The sequence below is a fragment of the Antennarius striatus genome, chromosome 13 (genome assembly GCF_040054535.1).
Source record: "Antennarius striatus isolate MH-2024 chromosome 13, ASM4005453v1, whole genome shotgun sequence".
NCBI lineage: Eukaryota > Metazoa > Chordata > Actinopteri > Lophiiformes > Antennariidae > Antennarius > Antennarius striatus.
This window is the reverse complement of record NC_090788.1, coordinates 863,792-889,052: the sequence shown is the minus strand read 5'-3', so window position 1 is coordinate 889,052 and position 25,261 is coordinate 863,792. Positions and strand designations below refer to the sequence as shown.

Sequence of the window (25,261 nt, the reverse complement as noted above, 5' to 3'; positions counted from 1 at the left end):
TGTTAAAAATTATTTTTTCATGTCACCTTGGATCATTTCTTGTCCTTCAGGTCATGTAAAACTTAAAAAACATCAAATTTCACACATTTATTCTATTGGTCAAAAAATATTTTCCTCTTAACAGGAAATGTCTTAATTGTTTTAAAATTAACTTTTTTGCTTATAATATGATTTATCTATCAATTTGACGTTGCGCCCCGTCATACTAATGCAATCTTGTGCGAAAATGCAGTCCACTTCCTGTCAGTGACACCACTCACAGGAAGTGACATCATTCAAGAGTTTGAAGAAAAGTTCAAACAGGTGAGTTCTGGTTTCTTCTTTTAGAACTTTTTTGATAGATTTTCTCCATAAAGAATAACAAAAAAAGGGGGCATACAATTTTTAACAGAAATTTTCAGATAATATTTGTGTAGAACATTTTCTTTCATGTAGTTTCATGCTAATTTCGGTGCTCGTTTTTAGCACACCAGAATTTCTGTTGATTTAGATTTTCCACTCTGCGAAAAAAAACCCCCCCTGATCTCTCATGTTCTCGCATGATAAGTGCTTTATAAATAAAGTTAATTTGATTTTGAGTAGGTGTCGGAAACAGATTGCTACATGCTAATGCTACTCCAGCAGTTGCATATTTCTCAAGCCTGATGCGAATGTAGCCTCGTTACCTGACTTCTTTCAACTGATTGGATGTTATTTGGATCACCTGTGAAGGGGTGGAGCCTCACCCCGCGTTGACGTCACTCCAGAAAACGAGACTCAGGATGTTTTAACATTTCTTTATTGCAGTTTTTAATTTTTTACACGTGTCAGCTGAGCGGCGCCGTGAGCAGAATAAGTCATGTGATGCTAGAGGTGAGTTAGCCGTTAGCTGTTAGCGTGCTCGCAGCGTCTGGGTGAGTTTAAAGACCTTGATTGTCAAACTGGAAAATATTTCTCCTTCCCATCCGATGATGAACGGAAGCCCAAACCTGCCAAAACTTTTTAAAAAAAAATCCCCAAAAATTCATTAAAGTCAGAAACATTCAGCAACTTTCTCAAAATAAAAATATGGAGTCGTTATTTTAAATTGAGAAAGTTTAATAATCTTTATTCATTATTCTCGTATTGGCGTTCACAGGCTCCCGTACAAACATGACCGTTAGCGTAAAATAAAAGCGCGTCGTTTATCAAATACATCAAACTAGTGTTAAAAATACTCGACTCGTCCTCCGTGGTTTCAGCTGTTTGTTTTGTTACAGTGTTCTTATTTACAGCCGCTTCCGTATTTCCTGTCACCTGACAGGCTAACGTTAGCCGCAATGCTACTTCTCAGCGACACACACAAAACATTTCCTGTTCCTGTCTGGAGCTGCTGTCGACCAGGAAGTCACTCCAGGCGTCACAACTAAAGTGCTTCATGATTTTATTTTTTGTCTCCGCCCACCTTCCCCGGAGTGAACCGCCCCCTTTTGGAGGCGGGGCATGGTTAGGAAACTTGACATAATCGTGGAAGAGGAGCCGCTTGGAGGGATATTTTTGACCAACGTCTGATTCTGATCTTGATTTGCGGAGGAGGCGGCGGCGGCCTAGCTGCTGCCTCCGCCCCCTCTGGCACCGCCCCCTGGCGCTTTGAGGCAGTCCTCGGTGACGCCCTGAGAGGCCAGCTCCGACAGGACGTTGTCCAGGTAGTTGGGGTCGGGGTAGCCGTGTCCCGACAGGTTGGACATCATCTCCGTCTTGTGGTGGATGCCGTTCCACACCACCGTGTCCGGCTCGCCCGTCGTGCTCGACGTCCCCACGATGAAGATGAGGCGCCGCATCCACGCCACCTTCAGCAGCTCCAGCACCTGTGAGGCGGGACGCAGGGACGCGTTAGCACGGCTCCCCGAAACGGTAAACGTATCCAATCGGGGGGGTTGTTCTTACCTTCCTGCCCTTGTCGTTGTCTGGCAGGAAGCAGAAGCGGGGGAAGCCCCGGCAGGTGAACGGGTGTCCCGGGTTGGGGTGTTCCGGACCCTGTGAGGGGGGGCGAGGGGCATTGGTGACAGGAAGTGGATGCTAATCCGATTCGTCGGGGGGCGGGGCTCACCTGGATGCCCGGCGGGATGCTGTAGATGATCTGGATGGCGCCGCAGTCGGGGTGTCCCGGCAGCGACTGGCCGATGCTGTAGATCTCCATCTTTCCTTTGGGCTGCGTCCCCGTCTTCTCTCCATATATGGTCTTACAGGAAGGACACTGTAGGCTGCCGTCCTGGAGGCAGAGAGGTCAGAGGTCACCGGCTGATCGGGCGCGATGGGGGGCGGAGTAAGGGGCGGGGCGTTACCTTGGTGCCGTTGTTGTACATGGCCAGCATGCAGAGCAGGTGGAGGGCGTGGCCACACTTGATGAACTTCCCCGCTGTGTCTGGCAGGACGCAGCTGGCCCCGCCCTCCGTAGGAGGAGTCTCGTAGCCTGAGGGGCTGGACAGCTGATCCATGCAGATTATACAGTCCTGGGGGGGGGGTACTGTTTTAACCTCATTTAAATCATCAACCCGCTAACTAGCCTGTAGCTAACTGAACTCTGGTTGGGTTTACCCCGTCCGGCGCGCCGGCCACCACCTCCATGTAGCGCTGAATCACCTCCTCGGGTCTGTGGGCGGAGCCTGAAGGAGAAGGAGAAGAGGAAACGCCATGAACGACCTGAACTCATCGTCCAATCAGACGGGTCGCGTGACGAAGAACACGCCAACGTCACAGAGACGACGGGATGGAGGGGGCAGAGCAGGGGGCGGGGCTATGGGCTGGTGTAGGGGAAGACGAGCAATGATGATGAACAGACCGTCCAAATACTTTTGTCTACCCAACAACGATCGATCCAACTGATTGCTGGTGCTGATCACCGATCAATATGATCGCCCTTTAAAGCAGATCTCACCTCGGGGGGCGGGGCTAGAGGTCTGTTCGTCACAACCGCCCACTTCCTGTCAGCTGACGTGACTGATTACACCACTGCCCTCTAGTGGGCGGAGTTTAGTCTAAAAATGGAGGGGGGTGGGGTCATGTGTGCACCGGTGAACCAATGAGAGTGAAGCGGTGGGGGGGGTGATCCTGAAGCAAGCCTGATGATGATGAGGGTGACGGCGATGATGATGATGATGATGAAGGCCCGGGGGGGGTAGCTACCTCTCCTGTGCTGCCTCTTTGCCCTCCTAACTGAGCTGCTGCTGCTGGGGGGGGGCCTGCTGGACCTGTTGGCGGGGGGGAGGAGGGGCGGAGCTAGGCGGAAGGGGGCGGGACGCGGCGGCTGGAGCTGCTGCTGCTGCTGGGGGAGGGGGGCGGCAGTGAAGTGCACCCCCAGTCCCACTGCTGACATCAAAATGGAGGCCATGCCTGGAGCGGGTGGGCGGGGCAGGATGGGGCGGGGCAGGGGGCGGGTGAGGGGTGGATATGCAGGAGCAGAGAGGAACAAATCAGACGCATGAGACACGTGGCGACGGCGCCGCCGCGCCGTACAAACTCAGGCGTGACACAAACTCAGTCACGTGACGCAAGCGGCTGCAGTTGATTGGCTAGCGGCTGTGAAATAGATGCTGAGACCTGAGGTCGGCTGTCACCATGACAACCACCTTCAACAACCACTAGCACTTAGCTAACATTAGCCACAATGCTATAGACTAGACCCGTGTTTTTAAGCTAGCTGTAGCTCCAATTGGCTAACGCTACCCATAATGCCCTAGTCAGTGTGTCACGGTGACTTGGGTGAACTGTTTCTTAAATGTACGTATGTCAAAGTCACGGCCCGTGGGCCGGATTCGGCCCATGATGAATTATTTACGGCCCACAGGATGATTTTTAATTACAGCGGTACCTCTAGTGACGAAATTAATGGTTCTGGAAGAAATTTTGTAAGTTGAGACGCATTTTCCATGCAAACGCCCTAAACTGTTCCAAACCCCCCCAAAATTCTGACATAAATGTTTTATAAAGCTTAAAAATGCATCAAAACATGTAACAAATACATGTTACGATTAGATTATTACACAGTAAATAAGAGTTGTGCATAACGTAAAAAAACAAGGAGTAAAGAATAATAATGATGGTCATTAACCTTTTAACTGCTGCCCTCATTGTTTTTTACCCTCTTTGGTTAATGCCCTCTTGCCCCCCCATGAACAACAGAGTGAATTCCAGTCCTCCTTCTGAACTTCTCCAACCACCCACGCGACGCCTTAAACTCCTTAAACTTCCTTTAGTTTTAATAACGTGGTGATTGTAGATGCATTACGGCCATATTCTTTGGGGAGATCAACCAAACCCATCCCTTTTTCAGGCTTTCCTATCATCTCTTGATTTGTTTGTTCGGACCAAAAAACTCTTTTCTCCGTCACTTTCTTGGGGTCCATAGTGAATACTCTACAAGTTAATATATTTATGTAAAACTATCAGAACACCTCAGGGGTTGAGTGCCGAGACACTCCATATGGACCGTTCTAGCTCCACACAGAGGTGGAGTGGCATCCCTCTTAGCCAATGGGATGCCAGGAAAATACGTAATAGGTAATAGCCAATGGCAGAGCAGCTATGAGAATGTTGCGTTCAGGAACCTGTGGGAGATTCAAGTATCAGCCGATACTGTGTTTTTACATTACGCAAGTCGAAATTTCTTTCGTAACTAGAGGCAATATTTTCCTGTGGAGAAATTTTGTAAGTAGAAAATTTTGTAAGTAGAGACATTCGTAAGTAGCGGTATCACTGTACTATGAGAACCGGCCCGACGCAGCAACACGACATTCCCCACAATGCAACGGTAGAAGTCACTGCAGCGCAACAAGAGGGCTTTGGTTTCATTGGTCATCAGCAGTCAGGAGGGTGGGTTTAGCTACTTCAGTTAAATTCAGCTAAATTTTTACATTTGTTTCTACAAGACGTGACCTCTCTTTGAAGGAAGTGTTTTTATCTGTGTGCCGTAGATTTTTGTATTTATATTTATTTCAGTTAAATGGACTCTTGTTAAATTGCCGATGAGAACCACGAGAAAGAATACAACTGATATGATTTTTTTTGTTATTTTATTATTTGAAAGCCTGGATTCGTAGGATCGTAGAGCAACATAGTAATTTTAAAAAAAAAGATTAAATTTTTTTTGCACAATGAATTATAATTGTGCGTACAATAATGCATGCAATTTCATCTATGCATTTGATATTAAGAAGTATATTTTGTTTTTGAAGGACATTTACTTTACCTGTTGAAAATGTTTCCCCTTGAAGTTACTGATGGAACCGTAAGAAAATATTTATACACTGTTAGCTCCTGGTTCAATAGGTTGTGTTCATTTCAAAATGTTTTAATACACATTGAACCGCTCCGGCTCTCGGCTTGGAGCGAATGAGTTTTTTTGACTCTCCAAAAATTGGATAGGAGCAGAGCGGGACTGGGTCAGCCTCTCTGCGTGTTAGCATTAGCGTCTCCGATTAGCTTCTAAGGTTCTGTCGGGGCGGAGCTTCCTGATCACATGACCATTTTCCTTGTCGTATTCGTGACTGAGGGCGGAGCCGAAAGACGGACAGAGGTCGTGACCCCGGTTACCTGCCAGGGCGGAGCTGACGCTGGTGGATCCGTTGAGCTGGACGGCGATGGAGGGAACGCTGCAGGAAAGAAACAAACATTTTTACCAACAGGTGTGTTTGTTTTCATTCTGATGAACAGGTGGACGTCATGGAAACGAGCTCAAACATCTCTGGGCTCTGATTGGCTCCTGTGTTCCCCTCGTTTGCCTGATGGCGTTCACCTGCCGCCCCCTCTTGTTCCTCATCTCGCCGCTCTGGTAGGAGTTTGTTTTATTCTTTGTTCATGATTTTGACGTTAGTTTGGGCTTCTGGGATTAAACCTCCAGAAAGTGTCAAATTATCAGATTTAAAGAAGAAATTAATCCCCTTTAATCTGGAATTAAATGAACTCAAACTGGGACCAAATCAAACTAGCAAATCTTTCTGGAGCTGAAAATATAAAAACTAAACTTCTGTTTTTGAGGAAAATAAACATGGAAACCGATTTTAATCTGAAATTTAACAGGTTTAAAATATTTACGTTCTAATCTCCTGATGCGTTTGTGGTCATTGATCAGTGTAGGACAAAACAGTTTTCATCATTCTGGGTTAAACCTAATTGGGGGGGGTACCCACCTTAACCCGTTGGCACTGGGGGTCCCGGTCAGGAGCGGCCCCGTCAGCTGACCCCCAGAGGGGGGTGGCGGCCAGGAGCTCCCCCAAGACATCCCCCCCACGGAGAGGGGCCTCCTGGGATACGGCGAGTAGATGGACGCCGGGTGGGCCGCCACGGCCCTCCCCGGGCCCTGCAGGCCGGGTCGGGTCAGACTCCCCGCCGAGAAGGAGTGCCGGGACCGGCTGGGGATGGGCCCCGTCCCGCCGTGGCTCAGACACTGCTGGCAGGAGCAGGGGGGCCCCGAGGGGATGGCCGGGGGCCCCGCCGAGGCCAGGGGGTACGGCAGGTTGCACTGGCGCCGCACCTGCCTCCGGAAGCCGGTGGACTTGTTGACCTGGGCCAGTGACGTCAGGTCCACGATGTAGTTGTAGCCGTGGGGGCCCAGGTCCGCCGTGCCCTGCCGGGCCTGGTAGCTGTGCTCCAGCAGGATGGAGGTCCGGGTCTCGTAGGGGGTCCAGCCGCCCTCATCGTTCAGCCACTCCCAGAACACCCCGCTGCCCAGGCCGGACGACTGGGCGAACAGGGACCGGCGGACGGAGCGCGTCTTCCCTGGAAGGCCGGACGGGATTTCAGACCGGAAACGAACCGGTTCGATCGGATTAACCCGCTAGCGCACATCCGGTCCGGGTTAGCTAAAGTTAGCTCACAGCTAAACACACATCTGAACTGTGTGACAACGTGAAACAAGCTAATTAAAGCTAATCTGGGCTAACGGCTATGTAAACAACAGCTCTATGCTAATGCTAATGCTAGTTAGACCGGAACCAAACCGGAAACGAACCGGTTCGGTCCTTCTAGCCACCTAGCTACATCCGGTCCGGGTTTCCTTCACTCGGCTAACGGGGGGGGGGTAGCTAACGTTAGCTCACAGCTAAACACACATCTGAACTGTTTGACAACGTAAATCAAGCTAATTAAAGCTAATGTGGGCTAACGGCTATGTAAACAACAGATCTGTGCCATGCTAATGCTAGTTAGCTCCTGTTAGCTGATAGCTCGGTCCGGTTGCGGGTTAAGGTGATATTTCCAGCGGCTGTAACTCACCCGTGTCCTGCCGGAACTGCTTCAGGCTCGGTACGTCGATCAGGTACGGCGACAGGCTGGGGTCCGACTGCCCGAGGCAGATGCTCGTCGCTCCGGGTCCTCCTCCTCTGTGTCCCCGCGGCGCCAGACTCCGCTCGATGTGGGCGCTCACCTGGCCGCTGTAGGGCCGCCAGTAGCCCTGGTCGTCCTGCCACTCCCACACCGCGATCATGGGCTGGGACTGTCCCACGGAGCCCGACGGCGCAGCGGAAACCGACGGCCCGTTCCGGGAGCCGTTCACTCGGGCGCAGGATCCGGACACAATCGCCATGTCGGTGGAGCTCCGCTGCGGCTCACGACTCGTTCCGGTTAGCGCGAGAAACGATCGCAACAGCCCCCCCCCCGAAAGAAAAGCTCGCGAGCTCAGCTAGCTCGGCTCGTTAAAATACGTCATCGTTTATCCGTTAAAAGTCCTCTGAAGCTGCTGCGGTTGATTTAACCGTTAAGCGGTTAACGGTCGGGAGGCTGGGCTGCATGGTGAGCGGATGGTGCGTTCAGGTGCTAGCGGTTAGCTTTATGAGGGGGGGTTGTCAGGGTCTGCCGTTGCCTTCAGGGACCACCAGAAAATGGGAGAAATGAGAGTTACGTGTGGGAACTGAACGTAGACGGGAGATTGCGGTCAAAATGGGAACTGCTAGAGGAAGAAAATGATTTGAGTGAAGCACAAATTAGACACTGTTAGAGTATAATTTTGAATAATTTCATATATATTTTCATAAATAAGCGTATATTTTGTCATACGATATATCTCTTATTAGGATGTACAGCGCCCCACTTCCCCCAGTAGCTGTGAGAGTAGCATGCTCGATTTCACTATAATTTATTTAATGGAAAAAACAAAAATAAATAAATTTGAATGTAACAAAAATATTCAACAAATATAAAAAATAAGAAATTTCCAAAGTGTACCTGAAGGTTACATCATTCTTCCTCATTGTCCGTCCTCTGTTCTCTCTCGGCTCCTTTATTGATGGGAAGTCAGATCCCGATCGGCGGTGCTGCTGCCACCAGCTGGAAAGTAACGGTACTACACCAAAAAAACAAATATCTGTCAGCGGGAATTTATCTGCTCCTCATCTAATCATTTCATTAAAGGAAGAAAGTATTATTACAAAAGATAACCAAAGATTGTGGCATCACTTTCATGTCTCGTATATTTTTTTAATAAAGGAACAGAATAATGCAAACAGGATGGATGAGGATTAAAAAAACAGGAAATCGTGAGAGTGACAGGCTAGAGTAGAGTATAACTTTATTTATTCCTTAAGGAGGTTCCGTCAGGGAAATTAATTTCTCCGTCGCACACAGCACAGTAAGTACACAAAACACAGAAAAAGCACACAGAAAGCACCAGTACTTAGAAAGTAGTACAACACCAAATAGAGTAATAAATAACCCATCAAGAATATATAAATAGAAAATCAGTAAATGAAAATCAATAGCATGAAACCTTCCTGAATCCACATTACAACATTACAATCCCATCACCCCTTTATACCAGGGACCAACTGTCTGGATCGGGATCAGGAACTTGAATCAACTAATAAGCATTCAAATTCTCCACGTTATCTTAGTCATTAGATAACTAACATAACTCGAGGCTAAAAATTTAAATCCCAGTATTTTAATGCACATAAATAATGACATCATCAGTGTGCTTATAAACCTGTTTACATTCTATCTGCAGCACAACAAGGATTCCATACAGTAAAGGTTATTAATGCTCCTCTGTGCCCCCCCCAGGACCTGGGATGCTGTTTATCTGGAGGCTGTTCATTAAGTTCCCATAACAGATAATAGACCTTCATGCCTCTGACACCAGGTTGAACTGGAGCCCGACTGGGATTAGAGCATATTCCATTTAACCTGTAAACTGACACCTAATCAATATCTGAGTCGATAGGCTCTGCCTCGGAATGACCAGCGGGATAATATGAGCTAATAAGAACGAGTGTCTGACGCCACCGCGGGGGGAAGACGCTGCAGCTCAACGCCGTCTGGAACGCCGACACGATTCATCGGGGTCCTGAAACGGGACCCTGTGGAACGCCACATCCCCGGATGTCATTTTGATTTAGTTGCTGGACGTTTGTTTCCTCATTTCGGAAACAGAAACGCGGAAAAAAACCTCAAGAATGAAGTGGAATTCTGCTTGATTTAAATATAAAATCTGGATTAATGAGCCGGTTTCGACTCAAACCGGAACAAAACGACTTTGACCCCCGATGGAGATAAATGTTCCGGTCCGTCTCCTGGAAATGAGATCGTTTTATTCTTTGAGCAAGAACTTCATCTCAATAATGAAAACGGGAGACGACAGGAAGACGAATGCGGCCGCGGTTTAAACGTCGTCTCGTAAACAACAAACAAAGAGGATCAGAATCAACATAAAAACCGTCCAATGAGGTGAAACGTCAAATAAAAGATGTTTAACTTCAGATTTGAAGCCTGGAACCGACTTTAATCAGGAAATGAAGATTCATGTCGTCAGAATTCTTCCTTTAATTTTCCACGTCTTTCAGAAAATTAATTATGGGGGAGTTTAATTTTTTTTAGAAGTGTCGACCCGACTCGTCTGAGGGTGAAATCAATCATCTGGTGGTGAAAGAGAAGCACGACGGAGGAGCTGAACCTCCTCCAATGAAACGTCAGAGGGGCAACGGGTCGGCGCCGCCGGGGGCGGAGCCTCGTCTGAGACGTCCTTCAAGTGCGGCGGTCCCTGTTCTGACCTTCATCCATGGTCGGACACGACTCAGCGAAACGCCGCCGGAGCGACGGCGTGCCAACATCCGAGGTCGGACCATCCGTCTCCTCCTCCTCGTGTCGTGACCTTTGAACTCCGCGACGGGACCCGGGTTCAACCCACAAGCCCCCGCCGGGTCTCAGGACCAGATGGAAACCGGTTGGATCTGGCACCGTTTAATCTGACCTTTCAGCCGGAAGGTCAGGAGGCGGGGCTTCAGAGTCATCTCAACTTAAAGCACAGAGGATCAGATTCAGTCGCCGCAGGTTAGCACGTTAGCATGTTAGCACGATAGCACCTGATTCTGCTCCTGAGACTTTTCCACGTTGAGTGGACTTTTTAGCAAAGAAATCTGAACAGGAAGTGCAGCCATACTGTTTCCTGTTGAGCTAATTAGCATAAAATTTGAGTCCAGATTGTGGGGGAACGTGGAGGTCGTGGAGAACGTTTAGCTGAATGTTTAGTGTTCCACAGAAGAGCTGATCCTGGACAAACATGTTAATAATGTTGTTTTCCGGGGGGAGGCGAGAAGCTACTCCAGTAATCCACCCTGGACCCCACCATCTGCCCCCCCCAGGCCCGCTGTGGAGCAGCGAGTGGAGATTCTGATCTGACGCAACTCCAGGCACAGGTTTATCGCTCCAGACAGATGCTCGACGTCTACGTGATCGTGGAAATATCAGGCGTGAACGTTCCCCCCCACCCCCTGAGGGTCGTATGAATCACAGAGTCGACACGCAGAGACGTGAGGAAGAGACGGCGCCGGCGGCGGATCTGAGACGACAAGAGAACCGAGCGAAGCGTCGCTCTGTCACACCTGAAAGACAAGACGACGAATACGAGGCTGTTTCACTGCGTGAACCTGGACTGTTTCACTGTGTGAACCTGGACTGTTTCACTGTGTGAACCTGGACTGTTTCACTGCGTGAACCTGGACTGTTTCACTGTGTGAACCTGGACTGTTTCACTGTGTGAACCTGGACTGTTTCACTGTGTGAACCTGGACTGTTTCACTGTGTGAACCTGGACTGTTTCACTGCGTGAACCTGGACTGTTTCACCGTGTGAACCTGGACTGTTTCACCGCGTGAACCTGGACTGTTTCACCGTGTGAACCTGGACTGTTTCACTGCGTGAACCTGGACTGTTTCACCGTGTGAACCTGGACTGTTTCACCGTGTGAACCTGGACTGTTTCACCGTGTGAACCTGGACTGTTTCACCGTGTGAACCTGGACTGTTTCACCGTGTGAACCTGGACTGTTTCACCGTGTGAACCTGGACTGTTTCACCGTGTGAACCTGGACTGTTTCACCGTGTGAACCTGGACTGTTTCACCGTGTGAACCTGGACTGTTTCACGCGTGAACCTGGACTGTTTCACCGTGTGAACCTGGACTGTTTCACTGCGTGAACCTGGACTGTTTCACTGTGTGAACCTGGACTGTTTCACTGTGTGAACCTGGACTGTTTCACTGTGTGAACCTGGACTGTTTCACTGTGTGAACCTAAACGTCATGTAATAAATTTAAATCATGAATGAATTTAAGCTGCAATGCATTCTGGGAGAATATCACAAATATCTGGGCGTTGCTGCCGGTGATGTCATCATGATGTCATCAACAGTTCCCCTCATTGATGACGGATGACTGGATCCCCTGCGTTCATCCGGTGATCTTCTCTCAGATGGGTGATCGGTGTAAACGACCTTTGACCTGTGCTGCTGGCAGCGGACGGAGTCGGGTTGTGGACCGGTACCGCCCCCCGCCCCCCCCCCCAGGCCTCCAGATCGGCTTTAATGGGTTGTAAAGATGGCCGCCCTCCAGCGGCGAGAGCGACCTGTGAAAAATGGATGGATCAACTCCCAGGGGGCCGAGCGCCTCGGCAAATAATTGCGCCCTTGAATTAATTAAGGACGGCCCCCCCTCACCCCCCTGAGCATTCAGCCGCTGATGGTGCTGTACAGGGGCATGATGGGAAAACACGCGTGTAACTCCATCCCAGAACACATTCTGACTTCATCCGTCCTTCAAGCGTCCAACCGGGCCCGCTGCACCAGAACCGTCCAGAACAGGACGGAACTGGTTTCCCAGAATCCTCTCTTCCTGCTTCTCTTGATCGATCCAGAACATTCCTGATGTGACGGCCGATGCGGCACCAAACCACTCGTCCAGACTCCACCCACAGGTTCTGGTCCAGACTGTCCGGTTCTGGTGCTGCTTTAGGGGCGTTTTCAGGTCGGCTGATCAAACCTCCAATCAGCTCCCTCCTCCTCTCTGATTGGTTTGTTCAGCTTTGATGTTTTTGACTACTACTTTTATGTCTTCGACATTAAATCTTAGTTGTTTCTTTGTTTACTTGTTCCAGAACTCAAATATTTCATTTTATTACAATAAAAATAAGATTTAATAGTTTTAAATGATTATAAATGTCGTCGTAGAAACAGACGACACTAAAGATAAATTAAAACAAACCTCCAACTTGATCAGAAAATCGAGCTAACACGCTAACAATAATACACCACTAGGGCGCTAATGAAGCAAACGCTAACACCGGCGCCAAACCCGAACAGCGACTTGTCAGCGTGAAAAGAATCAAACATCAGCAAATTAATTTCTCACGTGGATCACGCCGGCAACGGAATCACACCTGACGACATGGGAGTGGCCCGGCGTGGCGAGAAGCTAACGAACCGCGTTTGTTTCCGACTGAAAGCGGTAAATTAATTCCCAGAGGGCAACGCCACGGGGAGAGGCTCTTATTTTGACGGGGCACAGGTATAAATGAGTGTTTGTTTTGGCGTTGGAGCGTAAATAACGGTCCCACGCAGTCGCCGTACTCGTATCGCGCCCGCGGCAACGCGGCGGCGCTGCTGCTTCGTTAGCATAAACAGTCTGGATGAAGTAGCTCCTGCTAACTCATTCGCTGCTTCCTCTTCTGCTGATTACACTGGGGCTAAACGGTGTCATGGCTCCTCCTACAATGAGGGGGCAGCGCCAGAAGGAGAAAAATTTAATGACAGACGTATTTGAGGGGTACTTGTGTCCCTAAACGCGTTTTTCATAAGGTTTTTCTATTTTTTAAACCACTTTGATGTTTTATTTTGTGACAATCTCATTGGTTGTGTGAATAAATCCTTCCGATTGGTCGGCATCTGATTTAACTTCTTTTTTTATATTCAGATTTGTGTAGTTTTGTGGGTTTTTTGCCCTTCCTGTCCTGTTTGAGCAGAAATAAAAATTCTGATTAAAAGAAGTTCTTATCCTCTTCATGACGTCACAGGGGACAGCAGACAGCTGATTGGTGGAGGCCCAGCTGTAGCCAATCACTGATTAGGACGCTTGAACACCTGAGCCGGATGCAGTCCAGGTGAACAAACTCTTCTGTCACTGAGGTCACATCACGTGATGATTGATGGAACGTGACAGGCCGGAAGCGGAAACGAGCGGATACCAAAATAAAAGCCGGTCCACGTGGGGCTCAGGTGAGCCAGCAGGTGATCTTTCGTTTGGTTCTTCAACCAATCACGTGACTAATTGACTCCCTCAATGCCCGGTTTGATCAGCATCAAGGTGAACACGCCTAAACAGGGCTAGACCGGATGTTAGCTGCTCTGCCTTCACAATAAAAGCATCCACACTCGAATTAACCCGTGAGGTCTGGAAAAAGAAAAACAGATTTTATGAAAGCATCTATCTATCTATCTATCTATCTATCTATCTATCTATCTATCTATCTATCTATCTATCTATCTACTCATGTAATTCGTGTGATTTCTCTCCTACTTTAAATATTCATAATTAATTCTCATTTCTCGATGCGTTTCGTCAGCTGCTCAATAAAACATGATCATTGATAATTAATAGTATTCCGTCCGTCTTTATTTCGTATGATGGTGTGATTTTCATCTTTTATTCAACGAGAGACACACACAAAAAAAATCTTAATTTTTAAATTCCATTTACATTATATATAAACTCAATGACATTTTAATTCATTATTCAAACTAACATTCCAGTTACTTGTAAAACATTCATTAAAAATACTTTTTTCTTCATTGCTGTGGTTCAGAAAACAAAAACAAGCCCCCCCCCAACCAAAATTTGTAAGTTGTGAATTCCCTTTCTCTTATTTTGACAGTCCCGACCGGATGTGGTCTTGTAAACATGCCGCCGTCTTTCCGGGCTCGCGCGGGCGGCTCAGACCGTTTGAGGTGAGCGCGTTCAGTTCGGCGTCGGAGCGACTCACCTGCGGACCGGACGGGGACTCGGTGCGAACCCGCCACCCGGTGCCACGCCTCACACCGGGGCCGTGACGTCACGCCGACCGGACTCAACCCCCCCAAAACGACTTCACCGGACTTGTGTTCTCCTCCCGCGCGCCGACGATGCTCCGCTCCGCTCCGTCGGCGCCTCAAAGTGCGCGGAGTTTCCTGTGACGCCCGAGCGGCGAGCGGCGGCGGGCTGCGGTAGAACCCCCCCGGACACCTGCGGGAACGGCGGCGGACCACACGGGCTGCAGGGTTCCCGCCTCCCTCCCAGAATACTCTCCGGTCCCCCCGCGGATTTGGAACGGAACGGGAGAAGTCGGTGCCAGCTGAGCGGAGCCACCGGACGCGTCTCCGCCGCGTCTCCGCCGCAGAGGTTCCGCGTTGACGCGCGTCCCGCCGCGTCTCTCCTCCGCGGGGCTGCCGGTTCGAATCCGGACCTTTTTTTTCCCGGGAGATCCACGCAGGATTTGTGGGTTTCCCGGTGATTGATGACATCTGGGCGCGTTTACCGGGCTCGGATCGGGGGCGCGGAGCTCCCCCCCCCCCAGTTGGGCTCTAAACTTTCCGCGGATGACGAGGCGTCGGTTCCCGGTGAGGACCGGACGCTGAGGCTTTTTTAACACACGCACGCGCTTCCACGGCGCGTGCACATTGCGCAGTGTTCAACTTCAGACCCGGAGGAGCTGCGGAGTGGAACACCCCCCGACCCCCCCGGGGTGGCGCGTTTACCGCCACCGGCGACCGAAGCACCGGGATTTAACGTCCAACCGGGATTTCTACCATGTCCGGTAACCGGGGCCGCGGATGGAGTCTCCTCGTCTGCGCGGCGGCGGCGCTTTCATGTGGTGAGTCCCCCCCCCTCCACTTCTACCCCCCCCTCCACTTCTACCCCCCCCCCTCCAGGATTATAATTGTGATGCAGCCAAATTCAGATAAACGCAGCTGCAGAGGAGGCGCAGCGCTGATTGGTCACTCCAGGTGACGGTCACGCGCTAATCCCGACGCACACTTTTAGGAGATTCTCTCCGGAGGGGGGAACGACCCCGACGGGATTATTCTCCGGTAACGTAACGGGAGTAGCGGCGGGATTAACGCAGGAATCACGGGATGAGAACGGAAGTCAGAGAGTAATACAATGGGGGGGGGGGGGGGGGTGAGTTAGTCTCTGAAGACGAAGTTAGTTTCTGAAGATGAAGAGTTAGTCTGAGGATGACGTTAATCTGATGATGAAGAGTTAGTATCTGGAGATGATTTATTAGCTGAGAATCATGTCACCAAATGTGGATCTAGTCTGAGAATGACGTCATGATCATCTGGTAATGATGACGCGCTGACAGTATCCTGGAATAATGACTTAGTACCTGGAATAATGACTTAGTACCTGGAATAATGACTTAATACCTGGAATAATGACTTAATACCTGGAATAATGACTTAATACCTGGAATAATGACTTAATACCTGGAATAATGACTTAATACCTGGAATAATGACTTAGTATCTTGGACTAACGGCTCACAGTGTGGCAGTAATGACTTAATGTTTGTGTACGATGACCTCGTATCGCAGAGCGATGACATAAGTAACGACTTATCCGTCTTGTTGACTCGACCCTCTTGACGTAACGACTCAGCAGCAGCTGATTCCAGTGCGGAGTGTTTTTCTCTTTCTGCTGTGACTTAAACGCGATCAGGACATATTCATCTCGAACTAATGACCTCCTTATCAGGAAATCGTTGCTGGCTTATCTTAAAACAATGACTTTGCTGCTTCACACAAAGGGTTAGCGGCCGCTTCACGAGTCACGGGCCGGAACATTGTCTGAGTTAAGACTCAGTCATCTCAAAGTAACGACCCAATATTCCAACGTAAACCTTTAAATAATGATTTATTGATCTAAAACAGTTGGTTCTTGTTCACGTCTCCTTTTTGCTTTGCTTCTTCTGATTGGTTCGAGTCATCTTCTCTGCCTGGGTGGGAGGGCCGTTACACAACCTGCCGTTGGTCGTTGACTTAGTCTTCAAACTAACTCCTTCAATGATTTGTTCTTGTGCGTCTCGTCTACCTGTCCAGCGGTTTGCCCTACATAGAAATCCCAAATCCGACACGGGGGAGCCGATGTCCTGACGTGTCCCGGTGATGGAGTCGGACTCCCAACACTAATCCTCCTCTAATAACAAACTTGTTGCGTTGCGGCTAAAGCCGCTGCGGCGCTTAGCGCTCGTCTTTTTCTGAAGCCGAGTGCAGCGTTCCCGTGAGCACCAGCATCCTCTGCATCCTTTTTGACATTTCTGCACAATATCTCCCGTCTCCTACTCGGATTCGCCGCGTCCTGCCTCAATTTCATTACCGCACAAAAGAAACGCCTACGTGCGCACTAAAGAATGCGCCGTCCGTGATGGCTCCTCGGGGGCTGCGATGCAACCGATGCTGCAAATCCCAGCCCACATGGATCCGGCTGGCGGCCGCACGCCCGTCGGTTCAAGGACGTCCACCGATCCCGCGCTGCAAAGAGTCATCGGAAGCCATTGTGGAAACAGATTTGGCATCGGGCCGGCTGCCTGGAGGCGCCGCTTTCAGCCTCCAAATACGTTCATCCTCACGGCATTTAAAGCGTCCCCTCCTCGCCACGTTGAGATGCTAAGGAAACGATTCGTGATGACGGCTCCTTAGTCTCTGAGGACGGAGAGTTAGTTTCCGAGGATGGAGAGTTAGTCTCTGAGGATGAAGAGTTAGTTTCCGAGGATTGAGAGTTAGTTTCCGAGGATGGAGAGTTAGTTTCCGAGGATGGAGAGTTAGTTTCCGAGGATGGAGAGTTAGTTTCCGAGGATGGAGAGTTAGTTTCCGAGGATGGAGAGTTAGTCTCTGAGGATGAAGAGTTAGTCTCTGAGGATGAAGAGTTAGTCTCTGAGGATGAAGAGTTAGTCTCTGAGGATGAAGAGTTAGTCTCTGAGGATGAAGAGTTAGTCTCTGAGGATGAAGAGTTAGTCTCTGAGGATGAAGAGTTAGTCTCTGAGGATGAAGAGTTAGTCTCTGAGGATGAAGAGTTAGTTTCCGAGGATGAAGAGTTAGTTTCCGAGGATGGAGAGTTAGTTTCCGAGGATGGAGAGTTAGTCTCTGAGGATGAAGAGTTAGTCTCTGAGGATGAAGAGTTAGTCTCTGAGGATGAAGAGTTAGTCTCTGAGGATGAAGAGTTAGTCTCTGAGGATGAAGAGTTTGTCTCTGAGGATTGAGAGTTAGTTTCCGAGGATTGAGAGTTAGTTTCCGAGGATTGAGAGTTAGTTTCCGAGGATTGAGAGTTAGTTTCCGAGGATGGAGAGTTAGTTTCCGAGGATGGAGAGTTAGTTTCCGAGGATGGAGAGTTTGTTTCCGAGGATGGAGAGTTTGTTTCCGAGGATGGAGAGTTTGTTTCCGAGGATGGAGAGTTTGTTTCCGAGGATGGAGAGTTTGTTTCCGAGGATGGAGAGTTAGTTTCCGAGGATGGAGAGTTAGTTTCCGAGGATGGAGAGTTAGTTTCCGAGGATGGAGAGTTAGTTTCCGAGGATGGAGAGTTAGTTTCCGAGGATGGAGAGTTAGTTTCCGAGGATGGAGAGTTAGTTTCCGAGGATGGAGAGTTTGTTTCCGAGGATGGAGAGTTTGTTTCCGAGGATGGAGAGTTTGTTTCCGAGGATGGAGAGTTTGTTTCCGAGGATGGAGAGTTAGTTTCCGAGGATGGAGAGTTTGTTTCCGAGGATGGAGAGTTTGTCTCTGAGATGATGTAGTTTCTGAGAATGATTACTCATGCACTACTATGCATTTTCATACATATTAGCTCGCATGCTAACATGCTAACATTTTCGAGCACAAATGACGGATTAAAACCCTCGCAGGTCTTTCGCGGAGGTCATTTTGTTTCGTCTTTGATCTGACGAGCGTCAGGAGTAACGACTTGTTTTACAGAATATATTTTTAGACAAAACCAATCTTGCAAAATTAAAATTAAACTTCTAAAGATTTGTCTTTTTTATTTTAATGAGGTTGAAATAAACGGAGAACTTATAATTGTGATGTTCGGACAGTTTCATCAAAAACGCTGAGTTCTTGTTTCTCCTGACAAAAAACGATGATGATACAACTAATAAGGATAATATCCTCTTTATTAAACTGTATTTTATGGAAACTCGTTTCTCCCGGTGTGATTAGAAACGATCTGGAATGAAAAATGTCTTGAAAAAACTCCATATTTTAAAATGATTATAATTACTTTGAGAAACTTTTGTGTTTTACGCAATTATTTCCGTTTCTTATTATAATAAAAAGGTTATTTCTTTATTAATGGACACATTTTAGCAAATCGGAAAAGAAATGGCTTCATTTTGGTGGTGTACGTCGCTTCGCCGTTATCCAGCTAACGGTTTGGCATGCGTCCCGGTCCGGCCGAGGTCGGACAAAGCGGCAGTGTGACGGCGGCTCTCGTGTTCCAGCCTCATTGATTTACATGTGCTCGCATCTCATGGCGCGTAGAACACGCAGCGGTGCTTCAGCACGCCCACTGCCAACGAACTGCCGCTGCCTCTCGTATTGGAGCTCCCGCTTCTGTCAGAGACGCCGTATTGTTGTCGGAACACCTGCCCCTTCACTTTGTTCGCATCCATGAGGCATATGGTCGGTGTTTAACTCCCAGGCGGAGCCTAAGGACAGAGCTTTTAGCGGCACTGGCTGGCGGCGACAGATAGCGGTAAACCCGTTTTGGGGCGCCGAACCTGTCTGCAATCGTTTTTAATTTTCGGCGACAGTAGGGCTCAAGGCTAAAAGCAGCGGAGCGAGAACTTACCGGAAACGAGGAGGACGGGAAGGCGTTCCTAGAAAGATGGGACTTCCTGCTCCGTGTAAGGCCGAGGGATACGGACTTGGGAATGAAATCTTTCGTTCGTCTCCATTGGCCGGCGACTCTGGGGTATCTACTCGGGGGTATCTTTTTGCTTCGAACCCCTTGCCCGTCAAAGAGACCTTTTATCCGGTACCAGTTTTTGAAGAAAGTCCGTTGGATGAAGACTTGGGTTTCATTTCCGGACTTGGAACAAGTCTTCCTACGCCTGCCTTCGACTCTGGAGTCTTCGCTTGAGGGTATCTTTACTCTCTGAACCCATCGCTCGTCAAAGAGACCTTTTGTCCGGCGCCGGTTGTCCTTCGACGATGCGTGAGAGTCTGCCGGCGCCCTGGGGGCCCGTCGGGGGGACGTTCCTGAAAGCGGTTCACGACGCATTACCTCCTTTGTGTGCTGACCTTAAACTGAGTATCACGAAAAGTCGGACTCTTCCGTCCTTTGTGGTCAAACACGAACGTCTTCGTAGAATCAATTTACCACAGCAAACGCGCCGCCGTTGGTTCAGGCGACGTTTGTGAAGTGAGAGGATTAAGTACAGTAAATAAAACACGCTTTAAAGCGTCTTTATCGGAGGACAGTCTTTATGGTTCGTTCGTCACGTCAGGTCGTCTTCGAGGGTCGATCATCTGATTTTACCCGATCCACCCGAGACTTCAAATTTTGAGGTTTCTACGGAAATAGTAGGGTCGTAAAACTTTAGACTGATAAAAATACTCAAACGAAAAAGTAAAATCAACTGATGTTCAAAGGTACTTTTCAATCTAAGTGTCCTTGAATGCTTTGTTTCGTACGCCTGACGGCATTTCTGGAAGTTAGAAGATAATATTGAGTCGTTCAAGAACATTCAGGTTCTGGGTGGTGATCCAATCGGATCAACGCGACCTCCGTCATGGAGGGAATAAATCTGGGTTATGGAAACTCAAAGTAAGAAAAACAAACCGTAAAAATAAAAATAACAAGGGTCATTTTCACCGATCGGTCGTTCGTTTTTTTGTTCACTTCACGGTGCTGGAACCGCCTCCTGAGCCGACCCACCGGATGATCCTGACGTTGATCCGTCGTACAGACGTTGAGTTTCTACATCCCAACTTTTATTTTCCATCTCGCCTTTATTTCTTCCCAGCTCTTCTTGTGCAGAAGATAAATTTACCCCCTGACATTTACTAAATCTGTTCGTACCGCTGAAGGGAGGCAGGCAGACGCCGTGATTGCTTCGATGTCTTGTAACTATTTCCAGCCAGAAAGCAATCCGTCTTCCCCCGCGAGTCTGAAATCAGTCGCCTCGCGCCTCACGCCGGGTGTGATTCCACACGGTTTTCTCTCCTGTCTCTGCCATTTGACCATTTTAGCGAAGAACAGGTAGGTGGGTCGAGACGCTCTTGGGTTGGTCGTCAGTTGGGCTTTGATGTCGCCCTGTTCGGTGGAGAACGTACCGCGATTTGGGGTTTCCGTCGGAAAACACTTGAAAGTGTTTTAAACAGTCTATCAGAGTGTTTTAAAGGTTTTGAAGGTGGTTTAATATCAGTAGGGGGGGGCTCAGAAACTTTTAAATTAACGTAAATAATAAAAGGTTGCTGTCGTGGATATTGTTTTTTGCAGGTGGTTCCTGGAATGTATTAACTGCGAATTATGAGGGATTACTGTATATATTTATAAAATATATACAGTTCATTTATTTATAAAAAACAACTTCCTTAATTGGTCGAAGCAGAGTCTCCGCCCACCTAGAGTCTGGGATCTTCTCCAGGTTTCTTCCTATTGCAGGCAGTTAATTCTCTCATGGTGGAGTTTTCAGAGTTCCTCGATGAAATAAATAAATTTGACTCGACTGGCTTTGATGTCTGTTTGTACTTTTGGGTCCGGTACTTTTCTAGTTATCCTGATCAACCAAACTCACGTTGGTGAAACCAGAACCCCGTTGGGAGGGGGACGCCACCGTATCTTTATTATATTGTTGTTTACAGCCTGTCTGGTCGTTGGGGTCCTTCTCCGTAGGACCGCATTGCAGAAGCGTCCTGTTCGCATTAATTAAGGCGGCGATTACGATGCGAGACGCGTGGCCCGAGCTATGAAAATCACATTTAATAGACTTCTTCGGTAACAGCCGGAGAGGGACGGCGGTGGCAGATTTATCAGGCCACGACTCCTGCATCGGCTGCTTTTTATGACGTGGTTTGAAGTATTGGATGCGACCATATTGTCCCCTTGAGAAACAGAGCAGGAGAATGAATTTGTTGACTTAAAGAACACGGCGGCGGCGGCGGACACGATGATCTGTGGCCGTCTGGGGTTAACGCTGCAGAGATCAGCCGAGCGCGTTAACCCCGCCGCGCTGGTATCAGCAGGACTCGCCTTCAAGCGCGACCGGATGGTTTTTAGGTTTCAGATCACACCCACAATCCCCCAGCGTGACTTATCTGACCTGAGCTCTCCGGTTGATCGCCAACACTTCATTCTTCCCAGTCGGTGTCATTTTCAGCCGTGGGATTGAAGATCAGAACCGTTCCTCTTCGGCGGACTGGCAGAAATGCTGGAAACTCGGAGTTCTGGTGCCGAAACATCGACTTCTGCTCCGGTGGTTGTTCCTGCGTCCGATAGCGTTAGCATCATACGCTACAGGAACCCAACGAGAGACGCCAGTGGACTCGTTCCTCACCAGCTGGTCTGACATCGACTAATTCTGTCTGATTTACCAGGTTAAACCTCAACAGCAAGAACTAAACTGGTTCCAGTTTCCTACCTGGAAAAGCGCTTTCAATCAGAATGAAGAAAAAAATATTAAGTTTCCTTCTTACATTAGCTACAGACATGCTAATATTAGCGTCACTGACGTCTCACCTGGTTCTACCTGAACAATGGGAAGGAATTTGTCTCCGTCGCGGCGCAAACCCTCGTTATTCCTCAGCTCCGACACATTCCGGCTGTTTCTCAGGTTCCTTTTGTCAGCCGGTTGGAATTCGTCCAATTAAAGAGCAGAACTGAAGGAAAGTCGGAAAACAGGAGCTTTGAAGCCGATGAAAAGGAATAACGGTGGAGACGGTGAGCACAACTCCGACAAAGACCAAACGGAACCGAGAATCCAAAATACCCCCCGAAGTGGATCAAGGGCGTTGCCGCGGGTTTGTTTGCTGAGGTTCTGCTGAACGTACAGTTTGGATCCGGCATTGATTTGAACGCAGCGAAACAAATGCTTTACAAATGAGGCCAGAGCCGCATCGACGGCGCGGATTCATCCGACAGGAACCCTCTGTTGTTTCCTCCAGTCGTATTCAAACGTTTCATGAATGGGAAACTCGCTAAGCATCGAATCAAAGACAGAAACGGCAGAAATAAATCACGACGCGCAAAGCAAAATGCATTCTGGGGGTTTTTTTGTGGTCGTTGTAGGTTTTCTTGATTCCGCCAACCGACGATCGATTGAATGCTGACTGTGTCAAAGTTAATTAAATTTCCGACGCCGGAACATTAAACCACTTTTTGAAGTCGCGTCGTCGGACGTCAGTTAGTTTTTGGTCGTGAAGCAAAATGAGGTTTGTTTCAGCAAAGATTCAACCCAGAGAGAACCTGAAGAAGAATTTACAACACCTGAAGAAGGTTTAAAAATACCTGAAGACGAAGAGTTAAAAACACCCAAAGAAGAAGAGTTAAAACACCTGACAGGTTCTGTCCGGGTTCAGGTTTTGTCTTCCCTTCAGCCTTTGCGGGACCCGACCTGTCGCCATCTTCAGAGGACGGTTCCTGGACGGGATGCCCGGTCTTGAGTCATAGAGAACCCGCGGCGCCGGAGGCGGAGCTGGGAACAACCCGGTTCTCTATTGGACCGGCTTTGGGTTCTTCTGGAGGCACAGGCGCATCCGTCAGGCGGAGTTTTCCCGTGTCATCGACCCACCACATCGAGCGCTTACAAATCCAGCAGGTGACCTCACAGGTGAGGCCGGACCTATAAAACTCTGAGGGGGAGGGTTATTAGTTCCAAACCACAGGCTGCAAATGGACCCATTAGTTTTGGACACCGGAGCGATGGCGCTGAGTAATCATGGAGTCATTGGTATTGATTAAAACCCAATCAGCCTCCCGCCGGCGGAGGAGTAGTTGTTTTGTGCTCTTGTCTGAATCGCCGGACGCAGAAACCTCTAATTAAAGGCGTCAGGCGGACTCCCAGAATCGAGTTCTGGTCCAGAACTTCTGTTGGAACTTCTGTCACGACTCCAGGAGGAACGTCGGAATCCTGGCTGATTCCCGCCGGACAAAGTAGGCGGAATCCAGTTAACGCTGCTGTCGTTTTCGCACAATGGCGCCGAATCCTTCGGAAAATCCCGAGAAAATTAGAGACGGAATAATGAAGTTCCGCATTTCTTTGTATCTGCTCCCAGCGATCAGGAAGAGACTCGGAATAATGAACTAGATCTCCGAGGAACGCCAAGAATTAAGCTTTACGCCGACTTCATTAGTGGAACGCTCGCAATTCCTTTGAAAATCCAACATATGCAGGGAATCCATTAACCGACGAGTTACACTCATCCCTGGAATTGTTCACAAATTTAAAAGTAAAGAATCCTTGAATCTAAAACCGCATCCTGGAAAACTCTGGAAAAAAACGCCGGAAGACTGAACGACGCCATTAGAGATATGACCAAAATAAAAAGTTAACGGTCTTGTTTATGTCGCTTTTAAAGCCAGCGCCCGGCTCTTAATTTACTTTTATCACCAGCTGCTGGTTCCGTCTGCAGGAGATCGGCAGGAGGCGGGGCTTGCCCTGATTGGACGATAATTTAGGTTGTAGAAGATAAGAGTCGTTCTCGTTTTCGCTGTTTAGGAAGCTCAATTATTTGTCCAGATTGAAGTCCGGAGTCGGTGCCGGAGTTTAAACGACTTTAATCGAGGGAGTCGCATTTGGTGTGGCGTTCGAGTCCGCGGGACGTGTCGGAACTGTTGACGAGCGTCAACGTCCGCTGGGATCCGACGGGCGCTTGACTTTAATTAAAGCTCAATTTAAATTCAAAAGAGACGCGATCGATGGCCTCAGGGTTCGCTTTCCTCTCCGAAGGGTTTGGGTTCTGTTCCACTTCGAGATGGACTTCCTGTCTGGTTTGGGTCGCGACATCGAGAAGTGGCGGCCATTTTTTTGTGTGTTTTCCAACAAATTTTTTTTCCAATTTTCATTAATTTTGATTGTAAAATGAGAATTAAAATCTGATTTTTACAGATTGGAGCTGAATCTGATCCAGTCTGGTGGGGGGGTTCTGGTGAGGTTTGGAGGGAGGGGGGGGCAGCATATGTTTCTGTCATGCATCTCTGGCTGCTCTGATTACAGTTGAAGGAAATGTCGTTTCTGTCGTTAACATTTAGGAACGTCGTCTCCAAACGCCTCGATTAGTTTTAGTGTTTATGAAGCTTCTTGGTTAAACGTTTTTGTTGTTTTTGTTTGTTGTTTACCCGTCTGATGGGGATGGAGGAGGAGCCAAACGGAAGCGTCGAAACCGTTAGACAAGTCGACGGCGACGATAAAGATGCTAATAACCGTCAGGAGGCAAAGTGTTTTATTTTGTAAACAACAACAAACGATAAACGTCGCTGCCGGTGTAGATAAACAAGAAAATAGCGAACATTAAAAATAAAAACCAACAATTAAACCAAAAAAATAAACAAGTTAAATGAAATGTTAATCAAACAAATCGCAAGAAGCCAAACAAACAACAACAAATAAACAGCGATGAATATTCTTGAAGCTAAACAAGCCACCCAGAGGGGGGGGGGGGGGTTGCAGTGGTGGTGGCGGATCCTGTACCCCCCGCTGATGTCCTAATATGGATCAGTATAATGTGATCTCGCCTGGGGGGGGCCGGTATCACAGGCTAACGTCCCGCTGAGCCGTCTGGAGCTCGTCTGTAATTACCGCCAACGTGTCGACGTCCCGCCGACCTCTGCTGAGGGGCGGGGGGCAAATGGGGGGTACATGAATCCACGTCAACGACAGTTACGCAGTCCTGCGCTGCCTGATGAGAATCAAGACGATACGATTGGAGGATCATGATGGCTTTTATGTCGAGTTTTGATGTCTAATTATTCCACTTCGTAGGGGAGGGAAGGGAGCAGGGGCAGGAAGTGACAATTG

At 48.6% G+C, this 25,261-nt stretch overlaps 2 protein-coding genes across 2 annotated transcripts in view; one reads left to right on the top strand and one right to left on the bottom strand.

The window, feature by feature from the left end:
• Positions 1–762: 762 nt before the first annotated feature.
• On the bottom strand, positions 763–7,801 carry dtx2 (deltex 2, E3 ubiquitin ligase). Its single transcript, XM_068330624.1, has 8 exons — positions 7,231–7,801; positions 6,147–6,735; positions 5,551–5,609; positions 2,557–2,624; positions 2,304–2,471; positions 2,069–2,230; positions 1,906–1,995; positions 763–1,826 (listed from the first exon to the last, which is right to left on the bottom strand). Exons 1-8 carry the CDS (start codon positions 7,538–7,540, stop codon positions 1,566–1,568), a joined length of 1,707 nt encoding a protein of 568 aa, XP_068186725.1. The 5' UTR covers positions 7,541–7,801; the 3' UTR covers positions 763–1,565.
• Positions 7,802–14,610: 6,809 nt separating this feature from the next.
• tmem132e (transmembrane protein 132E) overlaps positions 14,611–25,261 on the top strand; it is a 131,872-nt gene continuing 121,221 nt past the window's right edge. The window contains exon 1 of the mRNA XM_068330616.1: positions 14,611–15,124. Coding sequence (XP_068186717.1) covers positions 15,061–15,124 — 64 coding nt within the window. The 5' untranslated portion in view covers positions 14,611–15,060. The remainder of the gene's footprint in view (positions 15,125–25,261) is intronic.

Coding starts and splice junctions, on each gene's coding strand:
- dtx2 (XM_068330624.1), bottom strand. CDS start 7,540: ATGGCGATTGTGTCCGGATCCTGCGCCCGAGTGAACGGCTCCCGGAAC. Junction 6,736..7,230: donor GCAGTTCCGGCAGGACACGG/GTGAGTTACAGC, acceptor CCGGCCTTCCAG/GGAAGACGCGCTCCGTCCGC. Junction 2,625..5,550: donor CGTCAGCTCCGCCCTGGCAG/GTAACCGGGGTC, acceptor CTTCTCCTTCAG/GCTCCGCCCACAGACCCGAG.